Source organism: Cupressus sempervirens, chromosome 3 (assembly GCF_028749045.1).
Source record: "Cupressus sempervirens isolate cs-2001-9-10 chromosome 3, ASM2874904v1, whole genome shotgun sequence".
Lineage (NCBI taxonomy): Eukaryota > Viridiplantae > Streptophyta > Pinopsida > Cupressales > Cupressaceae > Cupressus > Cupressus sempervirens.
In genome coordinates, this window is record NC_143120.1 from 5,536,621 (window position 1) to 5,553,384 (window position 16,764).

General features: G+C 37.8%; 1 protein-coding gene across 3 annotated transcripts in view; it reads right to left on the bottom strand.

Moving 5' to 3' along the window:
- Window positions 1–16,764, bottom strand: part of LOC149564443 (mediator of RNA polymerase II transcription subunit) — a 381,382-nt gene that overhangs the window by 289,778 nt on the left and 74,840 nt on the right. For 2 of the 3 annotated variants that reach the window (XM_089817990.1, XM_089817989.1), the window contains exons 5-7: window positions 14,639–14,879; window positions 11,780–12,027; window positions 7,750–7,963 (exon numbers count right to left, since the gene is read on the bottom strand). In XM_089817990.1, coding sequence (XP_089674116.1) covers window positions 7,750–7,963; window positions 11,780–12,027; window positions 14,639–14,879 — 703 coding nt within the window. The remainder of the gene's footprint in view (window positions 1–7,749; window positions 7,964–11,779; window positions 12,028–14,638; window positions 14,880–16,764) is intronic. The other variant, XM_089817991.1, reaches the window with a different exon arrangement.

Genomic DNA, 16,764 nt, shown 5'->3' on the forward strand with positions numbered 1-16,764 from the left:
ATGTGTCTGCCACATTTGAGTCATGCATGAACCATATTTTTAAAAATCAGTTATGGAAGAGCGTGTTGGTATTCCTTGATGGTATATTTGTTTTTAGCAAGACCTGGAAGGAGCATTTGCAACACTTAGATGAGGTACTAGCATTATGGGGGAACATTCACTGTTTGCAAAGGAATCGAAGTGTGAGTTCGGATTGATCGAGATTCTTTACCTTGGACACATGATTGGTGTAGATGGGGTCAAAGTACACCAGGAAAAGATACAAGCAATCCTAGATTGGTCGCCTCCGAGAAATGTATCAAATTTGAGAGGCTTCCTCGATCTTTGTTCTTATTACAGGAGGTTCGCTAGAGGTTTCTCTCAGACAGCAGCTCCCCTCACCAATCTCACACGGAAAGGGCTATTCAAGTGGACGGATGATACAAAGGTAGTCTTTGATAGGCTCAAGAAGGTGATGAGCACATGCTTGGTTCTAGCACTTCCTGACTTCTCTCGCCCCTTTGTCTTAGAGTGCGATGCTTCAGGAAACAGAATTGGCACGATTCTGATGCAGGACAGGCCTCCGATAGCTTATGAGAGCTGGAAGCTCAAGGACAGTGAGAGGTTGTACTCCACCTATGACAAGGAGATGCTAGCCATTATGCACACCTTAACCAAGTTTAGACAGTACTTGGTGGGTGGAAAATTCACATTTAAGACGGACCACAACAGCTTGCGATATTTCTTAAAATAGAAGGATCTGAATCAAAGACAGCAAAAGTGGGTCCACAAGATTCAGACCTATGATTTTGATATCAAGTATGTCAAGGGTAAGAACAATATAGTTGCTAATGCACTTTCCAAGAGACCTTCAATAGTAGAATGTTGTGTCATTTTAGAAATATCAGCAGATTGGAAGTCCCAGTTATTGGTTGAGTATTCCAAGAATACTCAAGCTTGTCAGATCATGATAGGCAACTCCAGGACAGCAGGTACAAGGTAATTGATGATGTGATTTTTTATAAGGATAAGATCTACCTCGAGCCCAAGTCTAAGCTCAAGGTAAAAATTATGAATGCCCTTCATGATGCATCATCAATTGGACACCCAAGTTTTTTCAAAACCTATAGACAAGTCAAAGAAAGGTTTCATTGAAGGGCCTCAAGGACGATGTCCTTCAGCATGTTAGAGAATGCCAAACTTGTCAGCAAATAAAGTCAAAGCACGAGTTCTAGCCGGATTATTACAACCTCTTCCTATTCCAACACAAAAATGGGAGGTTATCTCCATAGACTTTAGTACAGGACTATAGAGAGTTCAGGGCAAAGATTTCATTTTTGTGGTTGTGGACAGATTGACTAAGTTTGCTCATTTTTATGCTATAGCGGCAGACTAGTCGGCCTCTCAAGTAGCTGAGTTATTTTTTTGAGAGGTTTTTCATCTACATGGCTTACCTTGGACCATTGTGAGCAACAGGGATAGCAAATTTCTTCGCACTCTTTGGTAGGAATTCTTCAGATTGGCAAGTACGGAATTGACACCCAACACGAGTTACCACCCACAAACAGATGGGTAGACTGAGATAGTAAATAAATGGGTGGAGAGTTATCTCCAAAACTATGTAGCTATGGTTTAAAACTTTTCGTCCCAGTTCCAACGAGCTATGATACTGAGGTGACCAATCAACAACAACAAAAATAGCAACCTTAACGTATTTAGATGAATAATAATAATAATTCATCCATCTTGCGAAAACCATTGAAGAAGCATCAGAATTGAAATTTGACAACACCAAAGTGATCCTGATGATGAAAGACGATAAATGAACCTAACGGGGTGACTTACTATAAATAGATGCTCTCTCCAAAATTCTTGGAGCCCCCCAAAATAAAAACAGAGAGCATCCTCCAACTCCTCTAACTCAACTGAGCTCATCAGAACCAACAGATTGACTTACTATAAATAATAAGTCCCTCAAACAGAGCCAAAACACACCATAGGCTATTGGAAAGCCTATAACCACACAACTGAGACCCTCAAATCCTACTATCAGCTCACGAGGGTCATGATGGTGAACTGACCTTGCCAACTGTAGGAACCTGCTAAAAAAAGGGGACATTACAGTCTTCCCTTCTTAAGATTTCTTGTCCCCAAGCAATCCTAGAGCAAAATGGACATCACAATCCACCTGGATCCCAAAGGTAGAACTGTGTATTATCCCTGTTGTGTACAAGCAACTCCTATAGCACCAACACCCAAATAACGAACATCAATATTAGAATCATCTGAAAACTGACCCGAGGCGCTGATGAAGGCATCAACTCATCGGAACTCAACCCAACTGAAATACGAACTCTGTCTACACCCGAGTTCTCATCAAACTAATACTCACACCCAACTGCAGTATGGAGATGGTAACAACCATAGGTACCTAAAACACTACCACCAACTCCAACCTCTGCCAAACTACCCTGGGTGTGTAGATATTGCAATAGGTCTAATTTGCAGCTATCAATCCCATCTACAAAAGGTGGTGCTAACCTATCCCATAATGGATGGCATGAAACTGGAGCCAACCCACACCGACGTGAAACCAAAAACTCTACCTATGGGTCAAAATAAAAGTGATGAGCATTCCTCATCGTGTATTGTCGATAAAAATTCCCAATCTCTATCAAGGGCTCATCAGTATCAGTCTTTGAATCAGAAGATGGCTACAATCTCTAACTTTGAACTACTGGTTGGGCAGGATCCTGGGCAATCCTCTTAGCAAACCCAACCTCGAAATCCCTGTGGGGAAGCATAGTAGACAAAGTATCTACAATTTTTCCCACCAACCTCCAAATGGCACAAGAGCCTCAGATGAGAGTACCCTCAGACACTCTATAAGAATCCTCCCACACATCTAAACTCTCCAACAGATACTCCATGAATGACTTTATGCAGTAGAAATTATGTGTGGAAGCATCAACCTGCTCCCCTGCGACCCACAGTTTATCCTTCTGAAAATGTGTCACCGCCAACTATCCAATGCTATCAATTGTATGAGATGAAGAAATAGATTCGCTTCTGGCAGAAGGAAGCAAATCAACATGAGAGCTCGACTCCATTGATAATCTCACTTCATTCGTACCTACTACACCCATATCTAAAATGGATGTGTCTGCCACATCATCACGTCCATCATCCCCAACCGTAAAAGCAAACTCACCACCAACCACAATATGCAAATGAACTAGCTCTGGGGTTGGTGTGGTCCAAACATGCTCCAACTCTATGGTCACCTCATCCAATCATGACTGTGACTCCTGAAGAGCCAACTGAGTATACTGAAGAGAGTCCACAGTCACCTCAAGCTCTTGGGTGAGCTCAACCACCTCCTCCTCTTTCTCTAACAATGTCTCATAATAGGTGCTACCCCAATCCAGAAGGTAATCCCTATCAGCAACTAGCTGCGAATAGTTATGCTTCAAGATCCTAACAACCTCTCGAAGCGCATGAACCTCTGCTAGAGAAAGAATACTATCATCGTGCTCATCAGACATTGGAACACCCCAACCAGATGTAGCCCGCATCTAATAGATCAAATCATACTACTCAAAAGCTAAAGAGATGTCACTTTCACTCACCTTCAACTGACTGGTCACATGATGCCTCTGTAACCCTCGACTCCTATGCAAGCCCCCTTGTCTCAATAATTGAACTGTGATAGGAAATCGAATCAGAATTACCCACCACAAGATCACTCGCTGCATGTGTGTTATCAACCTCACGCAACTTTGCATCCAAGATACAACTACTATGTACCTTAATTAACTCCTCATTTGAAGAAATGGAAGCCCTCGCAATACCAATATCCCCACATGTCTCAGCTTCAAGCTCAAAAGATAGATCCTGTAAACACTGATCCTGAGACCCATCCAAAACCTCCTCAGAGTCATCAGCTAATACCTAGCAAGGGATTCATACCCGGTGAAGCTCATAGCATCATCAAATGGATAATCAGGTGTGTCCATACTATTTGTATCTACATCTCCTGACTTCATTGTAACACCCATATCACCAACATCGTAGTTGGGTGACTCCATATGTGCCTCGGTCCCACCTAAGGAAGTTTTTGCCTCTTATACAGGAGCAACACTACTATAACTAACATATAAGTCACCAATAACAACTCCCTCCACTAGTGAGTCTAAGAAGTTAGTGACAACTACATCACCAACTGCTTATGAACTAACCACAGCAACTACTTTGGGAGCCTCAACCTACTGAAGCTCAATGTTGCTATCCATCACGAGCACATCCACATGTCCCTACGAAACTAGTCCATCATCAATATTGCAAATAGGACTAGCAGCATCATACTAAATGGAGGAACATCAGCATCATGGACACCTGTAGGGGAAAACTCAAGCTTCCTTCCCTACAACCTCGATGTCGGCCTTCTAAAGGCAGAAACCATATACCTCGCTACCCTCTCAACTATCGCTAGATCTGACAAGCTCTCCACTAGCCTCTGTTGATGAAGCTTAAGTTTCTCCATACTCTCCTGCAAAGCATTTATTTTTACACTAACTTCCTTATTACTCCATCGATGTCTAGAATTGCCAGTCCTATGTCCGTCCATAGCTGGAAAAATTAAAGTGTTGGTCACTCTAGTAATCAGATCTGAAAATCTTCAAACTTAGCACCAACCAAAATAAAAATTGAGCTCAATTCCTGCAGGCTGGTAGGAAATCGCTCTGATACCACTGAAATAACCCAAACTGGTTATTGCTCCATCAAACATCAATTTTCTTTTATAATCAGTAGCTTGACATTTCGTCAAGCACTTGGCACACAACTTTGCTCAAAACTGTATGTGATGTTTGGTATGTATTTGTTTATTTTTTCGATATTTAGAAATGAAATAAGCCCAAATGTAGTAATGAAGATGTAATGAAAAATTCAGCAGATATAAACAACTCACACTAACAAGCTCAATTCTCAAAATTGATCTACAATTATTTATTCCCAAATTCAGCATACAATGATTATTTAAATACAATATGAGTTCGATTGGAACCTATATAATGTGAATAGCAGTAGACAGTCAATGATTTGCATGAACGCAGCCTCATAAACATTGACATTTGATCCCACCAAACTGAGCCTTCAATGCACATTCTTGACTAGAGTGGTAGTGTCATAATAGGGAGAACCAACACCAAAAATGGTGAATTTTGCTGGAAGAAATTGTCCAGATCCAATGCCCAATGACCAGTCTGATATAGGCCTTGAATGTGGCTCAATGCTCTCAAGGAAACACGCCAATAACAGAAAATGCTAGTGCTAAAACAAGCAGCCTGATAGGGAAAATTTATCTCTCAATATGCAGATTATTCTTCTTAGATAATCGCCCAGACTGGCAGCCACACAGGCGCCCAAACAAGAGGTATTAATGGCACTCACACAGTCACCAGTTCACCCAAATTTGCAAAGAGATATATCGCTCCAGAATTACCACCAAATCAAATGCCCAGTAACAGCTATAAGAAGATGCACAAACCCTTAATTCAACAAGCTGCCACTGTGTGAATATCATAGCAGGCAAACCTCAAGCTGAAATGATTTTATGGCCTCAACTGTGAATTATCGGGCAATTCTCAATTCCAAACCCTTACACTTTAGTAAGGGAAAAGAAATCCACAAACTCAGAAACTCTTCGCAAGCAACAAAAACAAATAATCAATGGGATGCTTTACTCATCAAATGGGCTCATATTTATAATCTCCAAATGGCACAAAGTTTCCCAAATGAACTTCACTTAAGAAGCTTCCCACACACAACATTAAAATATAATAAAGTGTCATTATAAACTCATTTATTAATTGTTTTTTGTTCTGAAAATGACCTTTTCCACCATAACTTCAAATTCTGACACGTAAGACCACTTTTTCTTGTTCCCATGATTTAAAACTTTTCATCCCGGTTCCAATGAGCTATGATACTGAGATGACAAACCAACAATACCAACAAAAATAGCAACCTTAGCGCATTTAGATGAATAATAATAATAATTCACTCGTCTTGCGAAAACCATCGAAGAAGCATCAGAATCGAAAACTGACAACACCAAAGTGATCCTGATGATGAAAGATGATGAATGAACCTGACAGGGTGACTTACTATAAATAGATGCTCCTTCCAAGATTCTTGGAGCCCAAACCAAAAGCTCGAAATAAAAACAGAGAGCATCCTCCAACTCCTCTGACTCAACTAAGCTCATCGAAACCAACAGATTGACTTACTATAAATAGTAAGTCCCTCAAACGGAGCCAAAACACACCATAGGCTATTGGAAAGCCTATAACCACACAACTGAGACCCTCAAATCCTACTGTCAGCTCACGAGGGTTGCGATGGTGAACTGACCTCGCCAACTACAGGAACCTTCTTAAAAAAGGGGACATTACATCTTGTTTACATCAGTAGATATTTCTATTCATTCAGACTTGTAATATGATTATATGATATTCCAAACGATTGCCATCATAAGCCCACTAGTGGATAGTAACACGGAGGAGTAATATATAGGGTTTAATGCATGACGGTGTGTTCTATTATTTCTGAATTATCCATCCGAATATTGATATTGTACATGTTGCCATTGCCATATCATGAAAGAATTAAAATGCTGGGTTTGAACTATTGTCACCATTTCCCACATTATATCGCATTTGATTAATGCATGTTGCCACTTCTCGGGTCTGGATTATTACAAGGTACTTAACACCAAGTCAACAAATCAATATTATCACTAATTTCACAGACTCCTCGTCAATTTAACTATTCCACCTCTTCTCATCGACTCCACAATAATCTATGATCAAAGCATAGCCATCCATTTAATCTACAAATTCATCATCTCATTCATCATTTCATAACCAACCTTTATATGCAAAGTAACATTGTAGATTTAATAATAGGATGTTATCATTATATTGATACTAAGAGCTTGACATCATTGGAAGCTTGAGCTTGTTAATTATATGCTCAAACAGAGGTTTACAGAAGTTAGCATAGAATTTTTTATTTCGTCATTTTTTTATGCTTTAATATCATTTGTTCCAACTTTTTCACTATAGATATTAGTGTCTTAATGTTGTTTGAATTTAGGCTGCTAGGTTAGACTGTCCTTCATTGGACTCCTCTATCCTGATTGCACTAATTTTTTTTTTTTAGTTGGCAGCTTTTGCTAAGAGTCCAAGTTTGCAAACTGTGATCCATTCTGGAATTAATTAGTTGTATATGACAAGTCCTTACACCCTTCAACACTCATTGTGTGCTGGAAGAAGTATGTGGTTAGCCTAAAATCTCCTGTGTAAGAATGTATGTTGGATGATGACAATCCAATGAGGGGGAAAATACAATCACCTTTGATCAAGGTAGCAAAGAGAGGTGGACAAACAACAGCCCAAGTCTCTCGAAAGATATTACTATCCACCTTCGATCTCATAGTAGAAAGGATGACAAAGAATAAAGTTCCCTCTATTTTGTCTCTCCTTAACAGGCAGAGATGACAGAGCTTGAGCTCCATCAGCCTTTTTCAGAGTAAGACAGACAATCAATCTAGAGTCTCTTCCCACTCCCAATGACTGACTTTAGTCATTTCTGGATATAAATTAATTTCATTATTTCAATTTATGCTCAAGGACTTATAACATAGTTTTTCTTTGACACTAGAATGAAAACTCTCTATTCTCAAAGTGCTTAATAAAGTAGCAATACCTTTAGACATCTGCTTCCACCACTCATCAATTTGCTTGCCTTTCTGAAGTTCTTCTGGGTTTAAGAACTCTCTAGTAGAAGGATTCATTGACCAAACACGTAATGTTTGACTGCTGCTAATAAATTCAAGTAGTGTGTTCTGGGGAGAACCATTTGCACTTTGATCTGATTGCCTCTCTTTATGAAATGAAAGTATTTTCCGTATTGTTTCCATCTAGACCACAGAAAAAACTCAGTAAGCAATTAACTAAAGTATACATTAAATTGCAAGATCATTTATGATAATTACCATGCATTAAAAAATTGTCATCTCACTAGCTACACAAAAATGTATCTATATGTATGTACGTTTTAAAGATGATATCCAATTACCAAAGGACCAAATTATGCTAATTGATTCCCATTTTACCACATTAAATATTAGAAACTAGGAAAAAGAACAAAGTTGATGATTGAAGTAAGGAAACAACCTGAATATAGGTAGAAACTTATAAATTAACCTACAACTACTTGTAACCCCCATAATATTGAGATGTAGACTTGTCCAGCAGATTTTAATCTCGAACTTGTACCTAGCAGACCTTGACTACTTCTGAAATTAAAGGGCCATAATAAACACGCTACAGGCAATAAAATAATTTGTACAAAAATGACATAAGAATGTCTGTCGCTTTCCAAGAGTTTTCATGAGATTGTGATTGGTGGGAATGAACTTCTCTAAAAAATGAATAGAGATTTAAAGGACTGTGAATGAATAAAGAAAAATGGAAAATATCCTTCTCGGCTATCAATGTCGAGTACAAGAATGTAATGCAAGAAAAGATCGAAATTTTTAAATAATGAAACTTGGATAGCTAAAATAAACATTCAATAAAATGACTTGTGTTATATTCAACAATATGGATATGACTATTCAATTCATCTTGAAGATGATTGCTCAGCCTCAAGTACAGCTAGGAAATACAAAACATAAATTGTTGTCTTACTCTAGGATCATGTATAATGTGTTACAAATTGAACAATGATTTTTGTGCTTGTCTAAATGGCATTGGGTTGAATTCTTCTGTAGATAAATGCATTGTCAAGTATTGAAGTTTCGAATTTGACAATGAGATTTAGATGATGTAGTGACTGATATGTTATTGTCAGATTTCATTTATAGCAGCTTATTGTGTGTTGAATACTTGCTACTCAGCTTTGATATAATTTGGTTTTAAAGCAATATGAATAAGGCAAAGAGCAGTTTCTATTGTACGCAGCATGTATGCTTGTGGTATTAATAAAGCATACCACATCCCTTGAGGCAATGTAGCAATTTTAAGGGGCTCGGGGTGTTAGCCGACTGGATGGTTCCGGCAGTATTTTGCATTCTGTAGCCGACGGTCCGGCGGTGTTCCTGTAGCTGACGGTCCGGCGGTGTTACGGAATACCGAAACACCGCCGGACCGTCGGCTACAAGAACACCACCAGACCGTCGGCTACGGGAACACCGCCGGACCGTCGGCTACGGAATACCGAAACACCGCCGGACCATCGGCTACAAAATACAGAAACACCGCCGGACCGTCGGCTACAGAAACACCGCCGGACCGTCGGCTACAAGAACACCGCCGGACCGTCGGCTACAGAATGCAAAATACTGCCGGAACCATCCAGTCGGCTAACACGGGGCAATGCCTTCAGTGTTATTTATTTTATTTTGTAACAGGAAAATACCTACCAGGATACGAGTGTGATTGTCAATAATATTTTCTTTATAACTGTCTTTTATGCTTATTAAACATAAGCCTATGTTCCATTGCATCAGAATCCCAAATAAAATGTATTGATGGGGCTGCTTCCCCTTGGTTAACATGATGGAATGCATGCTTGTATTTCAGTTTGTATCTAGATAGATGAATGGATTAAATTTATTTAGTTTCAGCAGTAATACATCACCTTGTGATGGCTTCATGATCACTCGACATCAGATGGTAGCACTCTATGCTTGAGAGAGAGAGAAAAGGATCATTTTAGGTAGTTCAAATCCTTGGAACCTTTACATGCTACTGTTTCCTTATTTTTGTTTCACATAAATCTGGTAGTACATATGGTTTTCTGTTTAGTACAGACCCTTTCATCATGTTAGGATTTTCTCTTTTAAATTGGCACTGTCTTGCAGTATGTAAAGGCTTTGAAAACTAATATGGGTGGTAACAACCTATGCCTTGTAGCTAGTGATTTAGAAGGCTGATTTTCACTCTTACAGCTTTCCATAGGTTTCTGGTCATGGACATTACAAGCTTCTGCAGAATACGTTTGAAGATGTTAAAATGGTTAGTGTTCAGCTTTCAAAAGCACAAGGTACTCACTACCCACCAGGTACCATACTACATCCAGTCATGACAGAGATTTTAGAATGTCTAAAAATTAAAGTTGGTGGTTCATATTCCCTTTTAATTGAGCCATGCACCTTAATCAAGCACTTTTTGTGAACAATTGCAATGGTTCAGATTCCCAGATTGCTTCATCTAGAATGTTCTTCTTCGATGTTTTTGGAATTCTTCTCTTTGAGTTGCATGAAGTTGTCCTTGTCTTGAGACTTCTTGTAGCCTCGAATCCTCCTCCATAAAATTGGATTCCATATTCTTTCCCTTTGGGTTTGTTGAATCCTTCATGTAGTAGTTGATGTCTCCTTCATGTTGATTCTTGGATTTCTAAAGGAATGTTGGAAATTGGAGGTTAGTAATAAGTAATTAGCAAATAATAAGTAGACATGTTAAGAAATAAGATGTACCAAAGAGTCACAACAGTTGGTAATCTTAACCAACCTGAGTGCTATGTGTAAGGGTTGTCTAGAACAATGAAGGGAGGTTGGTATTGCGAGTAATGTAATACTTCTGTACAATCAATAAAGTAGTATTCTGTCATTGTCGTGTGTTTTCTATGATATTGTTATTTATACTAATCCTCTGTTAAACATAGACTTGTTGCATTAGTACATTGTCATGGTGATATTACTACTTCCATAGCTGGTATGTAATAACATCACTTCCATATTTGACACATAACAGAAACCCTAGGATTTTCTTTCACTTGTGAAGCAATTTCTCTTCCCCGAACTTGAATTCCTTGGCATGGTGTGAATCTCCAGATGTGAGTCTTTTTCTTCCTCAAATTGTCTTGAATCACCAATGGCATCACAGAAATAACCAGAGAGAATACAAACCATATAATGCAAGATATGGCAGAATGATATAACTTTGTATAGCATAATAATCCCCAATACACACCCCCCTGCTTTGTTGCAACATGAATACAAATAGACCCAACGATTGGTCAAGTCTGTCAACCGTCGCTGACTAACACTGCTTGAAAACAACTATTATTATTCTACACTTCAATTAACAAAAGTATTATTATAGTATATAGCATAATAATCCCCAATACACACCCCCCTACTTTGTTGCAACATGAATACAAATAGACCCAGCGGTTGGTTAAGTCTGTCAACCGTCGCTGACTAACACTGCTTGAAAACAACTATTATTATTCTACACTTCAATTAACAAAAGTATTATTATAGTATTTCAATCTGTAAATGAATTCTTATGAGTATTCTTTTGTCTTAATAACATTTTATGTTTGCCTTGTGCAGTCAAGACTTTTCACTTAGTACAAATTGAGCAGCTTTTCCGTGTTCAAAATTTCAAGCAATAAGCTTACAAGTGTACCATACTGAATGAGGGTCTGCATGGGTTATGAGAGCATAGTAATGCCAAAAGAATAATGTGTGCAAAAAAAAATCAATTCCCACAGAGCTCTGAATTTATAGAAACATCACACACTCCAAATTTTGCATGTATTGTTGTAAAATAATCTTGATTTTTACAAGTCAAGTTTTCATTATTCAGAGGATTAAAGTATTAACTACCACAAAAGTAAACAAAAACAATATGCATTTCAGAAAAAAAGGTGTGCACACTTCTATTCGCAATCTGTAATCCTGGCATTAAAACTATAGGGAAGAAATCTGTGGTATGAATCAAACCTTCTTCGGATCTGTATTCAATGCACTTGTCACTATTTCAATACGAAATACTTGAGCTAACAACCATGTTACATGATTGGTCCGAACAATTTGTTGCTCAACACTATTGAACCTAGAAGCAAGCTTATCAACGAAGTCCAGGAAGTCAATATTCCCATTCCTCATAAGTAAGAAAAACAGGTCTGCAAATGAAAGCCACTCCTGCCACCTATTTGCTTCTGCAATAGATATATTGGAAGTTGATGCACCTTGCATAGACAATAAAAAATTTCAAAACACACATTTGTAGAAGTTAATTTGTTCCAAAAACATAATTCCACAGCTGATAATTGAATTGCAAGATAAGAGTTCTAGAAATATATTTGCATAAATGCCATACATGAATTTTCATTCACAATTGGAAATAAATTGGTGTGATTTTGGTACTTTACCCTTATTTGAATTTCTGGTACAAATTCTTAAAATTAATGGTTGATTTTGTTGGGGGAGTTTCATTTTCAGCTTTGATCATATTGAGGAGCCTAGAATTTCTGTTAAATATTTCATGTCTTCCATGCCCCATTTTTGAGCAATCAAATTGATTTATTAATTCAATATTTAGCTGCTCAAAATTACTTTATTTTATTAATAATGTGTGACTAATTCTTTCGATAATTCAACAAAAAATTTAGGATAAAGTGAGCATTTCACTATATGAAAGCTTTGTGCGCAAGTAATATTATTTATGAGAAGTGATTTTAAAAATCCAAAAAGTTCTGCAAGGGGCTATAAAAGGAGGTTGAAGAAAAAAAGGCATGCATTATGAATATTGTTTAGTTATCTTTCTTGGAGATTACTCCCTCTAGCCAAAGTCTTCCTAATGAGATGAAAACCCTAATGGACGCCTGATGGATAAAAACCACAAGGCTGGAGTTGGGGATGAAAAACTGCCGACCTCACTGGCATGGCTCATCCAAGATCAGGACTGATGTTGAAAACATGTGGATTTTACTAAAAAGATTCTCCGGCTTGTGTAAAGGTTTGGTGTGTGTTTAAAAGGAAAATTTCAAAGACGGTGCAGAATCATACGTCAAAGCTTTGACTGCCACGAGAAACAAGAGGTCATGACCTTCGAATGGTTACCCACCCCCTTTGAATCAGCTGCACCTGCTAATGGGAGAAAGTAAAGGAGAAGTCACCACTGTTTGGTGACTTGGAAGGAGTAATTTAAGGCACAACCATTCATACTTGCATACTTTGGTTAAGGCACCCATAATGATGCACATCGTGTGGATGATGGACGATTTGGGATTCCTAGCTGCTACAAGTAGCCACACGAATTGATGATGATGTGAAGATCATAAATTTTCTTGGAGTTCAAAATTCAGCCACCACATTGTTGAAATAGGAAACTTCATATTGCTAGGTGTGAACTTATATTGGGCTTGATGTGGTATTACATATTCCAGGTGAAGGTTCCCTTCTTCATACCAACCATGAGCCTCTTCTTAGCTGGTCACTATCTTTTCTAATTTTATGGTGAGAATTTGAGCTGTTATAACTGTCATAATGGTCGCCAGCACCTCTAGTAGATAGACATGTGAGCTGCAGAGTTTGGAAGGGGGTTGTGGAAATCCAAGGATCCGTTAGAGTTCAAACACTGTCACTTTAGAGCCTATAGGCAGTCCCAAACCCTTGGTTATTGGAGTTTCATGTACAGGAATTCATTGAGCATCTGAATCTGCAGTGAATAAAGAATACAAAACAGGAGATTGAAACAAAATCTAATGAGCTTTGTGAGATATGTGAACGGGAAGAAGTAGACCTCAAGAAAGTAATACTTTATTCAAAAGAATTTGAAGAAAACATTGTGGAGAAATAAATTACAGAGGAACCGGGAGCATATTGTTATTTTGCAACCATAGACCATTACTACCTCTTCACTAGTGGAACTTCTAGAACAAAAAAATATTTATTGTAAAATCTGCAAAATAAATCTCAGTGATCAGATATCTGTATTTCTATTTTCTATCAGCAGAAAATGAATATCAGACATGAACCATTGGAGAGCAGGGATTCTTCTACTGTGCAATCATTTGAGGAAGTGAAATAACTTCTGAATTTGATCTTTTGTGAGAGCTTCAAGATGGAGGCTCTAATTGTGGTTCAAAAGGGAATTGAATGGGGTTGTTGTATATCATTCAATTGCATCTACTGCAGTGCTGGAGGTAGAAGGGTTTCTATTTAGCGTAGGTAATTGTCTGTAAGCATACCACAAGTTTGGTGCCATTTGAATTACTGTACAGTAGCAGCAATCTGCATTTCTTAGCTGTGATTCCTTTCCTTTGATCTGTGTTCCGATTTTATGTGCTGTGTTTGGTTTCCAATCAGTGTTTACCATTTACTGGCTGCATATTATCATCTACTGTAGCAGTGTTTCATGCATTGCATTTGAATTCTTCATTATTAGGAGGACGTGGTCTATCTTGAAGTGGTGATTAATTATCAGGGAGTGGCATCTACAGCCGGAGTCAAAAAATTTCCAGCTCTCAAGTTAAATCTCCTATATGATCCAGGGTCTCTCAATAATTAATTAATTGCATAGAAGTGTGAACCTTATGAATACTGGTTATTGTTCAATTGCAATTATAGTTTGTGAACATTGTGATCAATCTCTTCCATTCAAGTTTATATATTTATCTATTTTGAAAACATAAAAAAACATAAATATTCAAAAAAACAAATAAAAATTGCAAAACTTTCAAAAAGCATAACAATAGTTCAGCATTGTTCTATAGTGAGCCAGCAGGGTTCATCACATAAAATAACCTGTTTCTCATGTAACACTTGAGGTACGGTGATTCAATTAATAATGCTTACTTGTACTCGAAGGCTGCATGAGTTCCATGATGCGATCAATTGTAGCTTCACAAATCATTTCAGAAGAAAACACAATGCCAAGAACTGACACTTGTTGTTGACTATGTTGTCTATAACAAGGAGCTATACACAAAACCCGTTTCCACCAATCTGGAGAAGGCATAGTATGCAAAGCATGTCGTAGACAACGAAGAGCTCTTTCCCAATCCAAGCTACCTCTTTGGATGGCTAGTGCAACATCCTGAATAACCCAAAGAACTCCAATCATCAGAACCTAAAGAATTAGAGGGTCTTTGTAAGACAAGAATCAGATATTTCACATACTTTGATCTAAGAGATACCTTCTTCTCACTGTGCAATAATTCTCAGACTGCAAAAGACATTAAAGACTTAATAGAAGATATGAGGAAACTTGATGAATGCAATTTTTCAAGAAGTCGGATGAGAAATAGAAAGGTTGGGAAATTTCTTTTATGTCAGATGGATGGCAGAAACATTTCACACTGCATAGAATTTGGCTATAGGAATCCTGTCATACAAGCTGCAGGATGGAATGATATATAATTACTGAGATTATCCATTAAGCATTAAAGATTTGAGATTTTCACATGTAAATAATATGCACGTCCAGATACAGCCATGAAATACATAACTATGTTAGTAGCAGCAATAAAAACGTGTTTATCAGCCCATATACTGAAGCAACAGCAACAAAGGAATTCTAAAGGTGTATATTCACAAAAATAAAAGGTAAAACTTAAATAAAGGATAAAATAGAGGTCAGAGAAAAAAAATTATAATAAAGATCTAATTTCCCAAAAATGAAATGAGGAAAGGCATCTCTAAAAATAAATATTATGAAATAATTGAAATGGAAGAGGTCTTGGAGGTAAAGGTCCAAAATGACTTGATTATCAAATGGAAAGCAAAAAGAACTATAGTTTAATTACAAGTAAACAGATAGCAGCCTTACAGACAGAAACAAATTATGGTGAATGCACCATTAATTTCATCTCCAAAGTCAAATTTGTACCTCCAAATACCTTTAAAGTGTCCAAGCTAATAAAATACATATTGGCCACATTAATTTGAGACAACTTAATTTAATTAATTAAGCTATTCCCTTGTTAATTCTCCTAATTAGCCTACGGGAATAAACTAGGCTAATGACGCTATCAAGGATGCCCTAAATCAAAGGAGGAGACTTCACACTGCCATTTTGTAATATCCTACATCAGGCAATCACAAAATGATCTGGAAAATCCCCCAGAGTGTTTTGATGATTTCTCTGCGAGTCATATTCAAGATAATGGTGAACTGATTGTGTATATCCTGGATGAGATTCGTGCAAGGAAGGACATCATGTTTTCAGCAGCACTAAGTTTGGATGCCCTGGATTTGCATCCCGCTGAACTTTTGTCAAATTCTGATGTCTAGCGAACATCTCAATTTGTGTTCTTCAAAAACCAAACAGAGCATTGAAGCAAGGATTGGAAGTCATTCCAGCCAAAATATTTGTATTTCTGTACTGCCAGCTTGGGTCTTTTTAATTAATATGAGACATGAATTCTATTTACTAAATGCCTCAGATTTCTGAAAATAATGACAGTTCTCTACCTTAGCCATAATCCTTACATTCTCAATAGGCAGCCCTTTTCATCTTGGGGAAAAAAAATAATGATCACTCCTGCAATTATGGCAATGGATTTCACCTAATACTATATCATCACAGCAATCCAAGTCTTATTTCAAATCCCAGAGGGCCCCAATCAAATCTAATCACTTCATAAACATTAAAACAAGCATTACCATTGTCAAAAGTGTTCATAAGTATGAAACAGCTTTACATGTGTCAGCTTCTTGCAGTCTCTCACACAAACGGGAATCTGTTGAGCTTCAAAATAAACAGGTGGGTGGGGAAGCGATAAATTTAATACACTTTCCCCACATATACCATGTGGCATGTACCACATAATTTGTAATTTAGTTCACAAGTGGGTAGCTGGAAGTGGGCTGAGTTCCTGCAAAATAGAAGAAAAAATATAAATAAATTGTGAGTGGCTGCATTTAATTCACACTGTGTAATGTCCCCCACTTAGCCAGTTTGGAGGTATGTTGTCGTTAGC